The 7,166-nt window shown below is 43.8% G+C and overlaps 1 protein-coding gene across 1 annotated transcript; it reads left to right on the forward strand.

Annotated features, from left to right (window-relative positions):
• Window positions 1-6,131: 6,131 nt before the first annotated feature.
• LOC109242679 lies at window positions 6,132-6,589 on the forward strand. The gene is made up of 2 exons (XM_019409519.1): window positions 6,132-6,446; window positions 6,500-6,589. The coding sequence occupies exons 1-2, from the start codon at window positions 6,132-6,134 to the stop codon at window positions 6,587-6,589; spliced, it is 405 nt and encodes a 134-aa protein (XP_019265064.1).
• Window positions 6,590-7,166: the final 577 nt, after the last annotated feature.

The following is a 7,166-nucleotide window of genomic DNA, read 5'->3' on the forward strand; positions in this document are numbered from 1 at the left end:
CAATAACAGTCATGGCGAGGCGGCGACTATTTTTCCTTAGGTCGTTTATGATGGCCGGAAAAATTTTTGGCGATCCGGGTTTGGGGGCTCGAACCCAAGCGGAAGGATAACACACGAAAATCTAAGAATAGGGCGAAATTCCAGTTTTATGGCCCTAAAACGGCAAAATATGAGGAACGATCATGACGAGGCAATGATTATTGTTCATTAGGTCATTTTTATGGCCTAGAAAAATATTAATCGATCCGCGTCCGGGGACCCGGGCCCATGCATAAGGCTTGGGCGAAAACACACGAAACTCTAGAAATCCGGCGGGATGCTAGTTTTATGGTTGTAAAACGTTAAAAAATGAGGAACTGTCATAGCGAGGCAGTGACTATGGTTACTTAGGTTATTTTTGATGGCAAGGAAAAATTTCAGGTGATCTGGGTCCGAGGGCCCGGTCCCATGCAGACGGTGTGGGCTATAGCACATAAAAATATGGGATTTGGGCAGAACCAATTTTATAGCCCTAAAATGCCAAAAAACGAGGAACGATCATGGAAAGGCGGTGACTATTGTTCCTTAGGTCGTTTTTGATGGCCCGAAAAATTTTAGGTGATCCGGGTCCGGGGGCCCATGAGGAAGGTGTGGTATAGCACACAAATATTAGGGAATCGGCTGGAATTCCAATTTTATGGCCCTAAAATGCCAAAAAACGAGGAACGATCATGGCGATGCGGTGAATATTGTTCATTAGGTAATTGTTTTTGGCTGGGAAAATTTTAGGCGAACAGGGTCCGGGTGCCCTAGCCCATGCGGAAGGCGTGGGCTATAAAATACGAAAATCTAGGAATCGGGCAAAATTCTAGTTTTATGGCCCTAAAACATTAAAAAATGAGGAACGATCAAGGCTAGGTGGTGACTATTGTTCCTTAGGCAGTTTTAGATGGCCTGGGAAAATTTTAGGCAATCCAGGTCTAAGGGCCCGGACCCATGCGGAAGGCGTGGGCTATAGCACACAAAATTCTAGAAATCAGGTGGAATTCTAATTTTACGGCCCTAAAACACCAAAAAACAAAAAACGGTCATGGCGAGGCGGTGACTATTGTTCCTTAGGCCGTTTTTGATGGCCCGAGAAAATTTTATGCAATCGGGGTCCGGGGGGCGGGGCCCATGCGGAAGGCATGGGCTATAACACCCGAAAATCAAGGAATCGAGCGAAATTCTAGATTTACGGCCCTAAAATGTCAAAAACCGAGGAACACTCATGGCAAGGAGGTGACTATTGTTCCTAGTTCGTTTTTGATGGCCTGAAAAATTTTTAGGCAATCCAGGTCCGGGGCCCGGGCCCATGCGGAAGGCGTTGGCTATAGCATACGAAAATGTGAGAATCGGGCGGAATTCTAGTTTTATAGCCCTAAAGCGCCAAAAAATGAGGAACTATCATGGCGAGGCGGCGACCTCTTTTCCTAATGTCATTATTATGCCCCGAGGAAATTTTAGTTGATCCAGGTCCATGGGTCCGGGACATGCTGAAGGTGTGGGCTATAGCACATGAAAATTTGGGAATCTGGCAGAATTCTAGTTTTATGGCCCTAAAACACCAAAAAATGAGGAACGGCCACGGTGAGAAGGTTACTATTGTTCCAGGTCATAATTGATGGCGCGGGAAAATTTTAGGTGATTAAGGTCAGGGGGGCCCGGCCCATGCGGACTATTGCACACGAAAAATGAGTAACGGTTATAACAAGGCGATGACTATTTTTTGTTATGGAGAGGTGATGACTATTGTTTCTTAGGTCGTCTTTGATGGCCTGCAAAATTTTTGGCTATTCGAGTCTGCAGGCCCGGGACCATGCGGAAGGCAATCAGGGAATCAGGCAGAATTCTAGATTTATGGCCTTAAAACGCCAAAAAATGAGGAACGTTCATGGAGAGGCGGTGACCATTGTTCCTTAGGTTTTTTTCAAAGGCCCGAGAAAATTTTAGGCATTCCGGGTCAAGGGGCCCGGCCCATGCAGAAGACGTGGTCTATGGCACACGAAAATCTAGGAATTGGGCGGAATTTTAATTTTTATGACCCTAAAACGCCAAAAAAAAAAAATAAGGAATGCTCATGGCCATGCATTGACTGTTTTTCCTTAGGTCATTTTTTATGGCCGGGAAAACTTTTAGGCGATCCGGGTTTGGGGGCCCGGGTCCATGCATAAGGCATGGGCTATAGCACACGAAAATCAAGAAATCAGGCATAATTCCAAATTTATTGCCCTAAAACGCCAAAAACCTGGAATGGTCATGGTGAGGTGGTGATTATTGTTCCTAGGTCGTTTTTGATGTCTCGGGAAAATTTTAGGCGATCAGCGTCCGGCAGCCCAGGTTCATGCTCAAGGCGTGGGCTATAGCACACGAAAATCTAAGAATCAGGCAGAACTCCAGTTTTATGGCCCTAAAACGCCAAAAATGAGTAACAATTATGGTGAGGCAGTTACAATTGTTTCTTAGGTCGTTTTGATAGCTCGAAATTTTTTTAGGCGATCCGGGTCTGGGGCTCAGGCCCATGTGGAAGGCGTGGGCTATAGCACACAAAAATCAGGGAATTTGGCAGAATTCTAGTTTTGTTGCCCTAAAATGCCAAAAAATGAGGAACGGTCAATATAAGCTGGTGACTATTGTTCCCTAGGTCGGTTTTAATGGCTCGGGAAAATTTTAGGTTATCCCAGTCTAGGGACCTGGCCCATGTAGAAGGCGTGGGCTATGGCACACGAAAAATAGGAAATCGGTCAAAATTCTAGTTTTATGGTCCTAAAACGCTAAAAATGAGGATTAGTGAGGCCGTGACTATTGTTCCTTAGGCCATTTTTTATGGCTCGGGAAAATATATAGCAATCCGGGTCTAGGGCCCCGAGCCTATGCAGAAGGCATGGGTTATTGATAGTAGCCTATATTATGCGATGTAGATGCTATTTATGCTCGAAATTAACCATACTTTATTGATGTTTGAAATGCTAAACGATAACAAAATGCTCTGATTGAGGTTTTTGTGCTTTGCAGGAGCAAGTGTTGATTATGAGGACATTGAACAGCATTTGGAGCTAATTTGGAGCAAGGAAATCCACTCAGAGGGGAATGCGCGTGAAAGAAGAAGGAGAAAAGGAGAAAACAGCTGAACCTCGCGAGCGCGCTCTAGCCGCGCTAGTCTGGGCAGAATAGAACGCGATATGCGCGGCCCAAGCGCGGTCCAAGCGCGGCCGCGCTCGTCTGTCCGCTAAACCTTATTTCCAAGGGTAATTTTTGGAAGTTCGGGGGCAACTCTCCTTAACATATAAGAAACCAAAGTCGCCCAAAGAGAGGATATCAAGGTTTTTATAGTTTTGTGGAGGTAAGAACAAGTGTGAGAAGATCAAGACACCATTAGAGTTTTTCATTCTTCTTCTTGTTATCATTATTTTGCGAATTATGAGTGATTTTATGGTTTTATCTTGTTTTACCATGAGTAGCTAAACATTTAATCTAGGGTTGATGGAACCAACTGTTAGATGAAGTTTTGACTCAATTTTGTTATAATCGAGCCGGGTTTATTATATGATTGTTCAACTATGTTTTGTATGGTGATTAATTGAATGGGCCCTCGATTAATCGTGTCTAATTGCCTTGTGTTGCTTGAGAAAGAATACTAGGTTAGATTGTTGTTGAACAACACCACTTTTGGGTAATTGAAGAGATTCATTACTTGAATTTAAAAGTGGGGTTAGAGATAACGAAACTTTGGTGGGATAATTCAGAGCTGCATAAATTATCAGCTAGAGTAGTTCGAGAGAATGCTCTAGTAAATTATTGTAGTTGATCGAGAGATAATTGCGGTAATCCATAGCTCATAATCCTCATAGAGTATTACAGCGAGATTATAGCAAAAGAGTTAAGAATTAAGTTAGCAATTGGGGAAATCAATACCCTAGATCTTTTTACCATTGAATTATCTTTAATTTAGAATAGTGTTAGTTTTAATATCCTTTTACTTTAGTTAAACAAATCTCACTATTTATTGATAAAAATCTTGCATCCGAAAATTGTTTGAGCTTGTACTAGCATCGCTAAGAGTTGTAATAGATAGGTTAGTTCCCTGAGGATTCGACTCCGGACTTGAAAAACCGGATTATTATTTTGCAAACAACCGCTCTTGTCTCTTTTATAAGGGCATAGTTGGGCGTGGATCAAATTTTTGGCGCCGTTGCCGGGGATGTTTACGGTGTTATTTATTGCAACTTAGAAGTGTGATAGAATTATTAGTTTAGATCAATTTTCTACGGTGTTAAATAATTTTTCGTTGAAATTCTCACGTTTGAACTCTTGTGTGATTCAGGTGTATGCCTAGAAATTCTTCGAGGACTTGGTGAAGCTGCTTGAAAGGACTCCAGACCCCGAGAAAACATTTAGGGCATTAAACAACCGTGCCAACAAGAAGAACAAACAATCACAACAAACACACCAACTCGCAACTGAAATGGACAACAGGGAAACCATCAATGTGCCAAACGAAGCAGTGTGCACCTCTTGTGCCAGAAGCTGCACTTTATGATTGGGCACAAACAACAACTGACAACCTGGCCACTGCCATTGTTGTGCCCCAAATACAAGTGGAGACATTCCAGATCACCAACAACATGCTGCATCTTTTGTAGAATAAGGGATTGTTCTCCGGGTCACACATCAAGCTGTTACTCCCGTTCTCTGTGACTTGGGAAGCTCAGACTTGGCTAAATTCGCTCCGAATAAATTCCATTGCCACTTGGGAAGAATTAGTCAAGTAGTTCCTGAACAAGTTTTGCCCGCCCAACAAGACTACAAGACAGATAGATGAGATATTGCAGTTCAAGCAGCAGCCCATTGAGACCTTGCAGGAAACTTGGGAAAGATTCAAAGGGATGCTAGTGAAGTGTCCCCACCATGGTATTCCAGACCAGATGCTCCGCCAGAGATTCTACATGGAATTAGCAGACAATTTAAAGGCCAATGTAGATGCTTCAGCTGGGGGTGCAATCCTGAGCAAGACATTCACAGAGTGTAAAATCCTTCTTGAAAAGATGGCCCCAAATTCGGGATGGATGATGAGAGGTACGACCCTATCACCAATAGTACATTCAGTTCCTCTTGACCCAAATAATTCACATGCAGAGAACATAGCCATACTCAAGACTCATCTGAGTATACTAACAAAGAAGAACAATGAGATGGGTACAAAGCAAGTGCATATAGTTGACACAACAAATGGAGGACTGTGTACACCTTGCATTAATCAGTCTTATGTGTGTCATGGAGTGGAGAAGGTGACAACCAAGGGTTAAGAGAGGATATGAATTATGTCAACAATTTTGGGTCAGAGCAAGGAGGAAAACAATGGCACCAGCACCTAACCAGCAGTACAGACCGAACATGCCACAACCGGGAGGTATGCGGCCCCAAGGCCAAATGGTGCCATATCAGAGACAACAGGGTTATCAACAGCAGCACCAGCAACATTTGACATATCAGCCAGCGAAGCAGCAACAGGACAGCAACATGGTAGAAATCAGGGGTATGCTGCAACAACTCATTGGAACAAATGGTAAGATGCAGGAAAAGTTGGCAGCGCATGACTCAGCAATTAAGAGTATTGAAACTCAACTGGGGCAGCTATCCATGGCCTTGAATAATCGCGCCCAGGGAACATTGCCAGCCGACACGAATATTAACCCCAAGGAGCAAAACCCGAATCAATTGATGGTAGTAAGTCTCCGAAATGGGAGAGATTTAGACAAGGAGCAAGAAGTTGATCAAGCCAGAAGAGAGACTACACCAGCCCCTCCAGTTCCAGTAGAGATAGATGAATCAGCAGAACTCACTGAAGTTGTGGTTGAACAGGCTCAGGTTGATAAGAGTAAGGCTAAATAAAGTGAACAAGTTGCAGAACAGGTGGTACCTCTTGTGCCACAAAATTCCAACAAAGAACAGCCAGCAAGCAGGAACAAAGAGTGATGCCTGCACCATTCCCTCAGAGACTGGCCAAACAAAAGAAAGAAGATCAATACAGGAAATTCATGGAGATGCTTCGTCAGATTCAATTGAATATCCCTCTGATGGATGCTTTGAGGGAAATGCCAGGCTATGCAAAAATGATGAAGGACCTGATGTCGCGGAAATTTGACTTTCAAGACCTGTCTACAGTAACTCTAACACAGACATGCAGCGCGGTAGTAACAAGACACATGGCTCAAAAGATGTTTGATCCAGGTAGCTTCACTATTCCGTGCACTATTGGAAGTTATGATTTTGCAAAAGCATTGTGTGACTTAGGAGCCAGCATAAACTTGATGCCCTTGGCAATGTATACAAAACTGGGCATTGGCAGAGCTAGACCGACCTCGATGTTGTTGCAACTGGCTGACTGCACGGTTAAAAGACCAACCGGGATTCTTGATGATGTGCTGGTACAAGTGGGAAAGTTTGTATTCCTGCAGACTTTGTTATTCTGGATTGCCAGGTAGATGAGGAGATACCCATCATTCTGGGGAGGCCATTCTTAGCCATTGGGAGAGCGTTGATTGTTTGTGAAACTGGGGAATTGAAATAAGGCTTTGAGATGAAGAAGTAATATTCAACGTTCAACAATCCATGAGGAGACCCAGTGAATATGCAAATTGCTCACTAGTGGAAGCTGTGGATGTTATCATGTATGAAGAGATGAGACCCTGAACGCCAAAGATCCATTGGGAGCTTGCTTGACAAATTTAGAGGAGATGGATGGTGAAGGATTGGCAGAGTGGGTCATGGCACTTGAAGGCCAAGGATTCAGGAAGAGGGAGCCTGAGTTCGAGCCCCTTGAGTTAGAAAAGAGAGCTACACCACCTGCAAAACCATCAATAGAGGAACCACCACAGCTGGAGCTGAAACCGCTTCCAGCCCACCTCAGGTTTGCTTTCTTGGGTCCCAATTCTACTTTGCATGTTATTATATCATCTGGTTTGCTAGCTGTGCATATAGAACAATTACTGCAGGTGCTGCAAGAATGGAGAACTACCATTGGTTGGACCATGGCAGACATAAAGGGTATCAGCCCGGCCTTCTGCATGCACAAGATTCGTCTGGAAGAAGGGCACAAATCTTCCAGGGAACATCAACGAAGGCTGAACCCGAATATGAAGGAGGTG

Source organism: Nicotiana attenuata, unplaced genomic scaffold (assembly GCF_001879085.1).
Source record: "Nicotiana attenuata strain UT unplaced genomic scaffold, NIATTr2, whole genome shotgun sequence".
Classification (NCBI taxonomy): Eukaryota; Viridiplantae; Streptophyta; class Magnoliopsida; order Solanales; family Solanaceae; genus Nicotiana; species Nicotiana attenuata.

Coding starts and splice junctions, on each gene's coding strand:
- LOC109242679 (XM_019409519.1), top strand. CDS start 6,132: ATGATGAAGGACCTGATGTCGCGGAAATTTGACTTTCAAGACCTGTCT. Junction 6,447..6,499: donor GGATTCTTGATGATGTGCTG/GTACAAGTGGGA, acceptor CTGGATTGCCAG/GTAGATGAGGAGATACCCAT.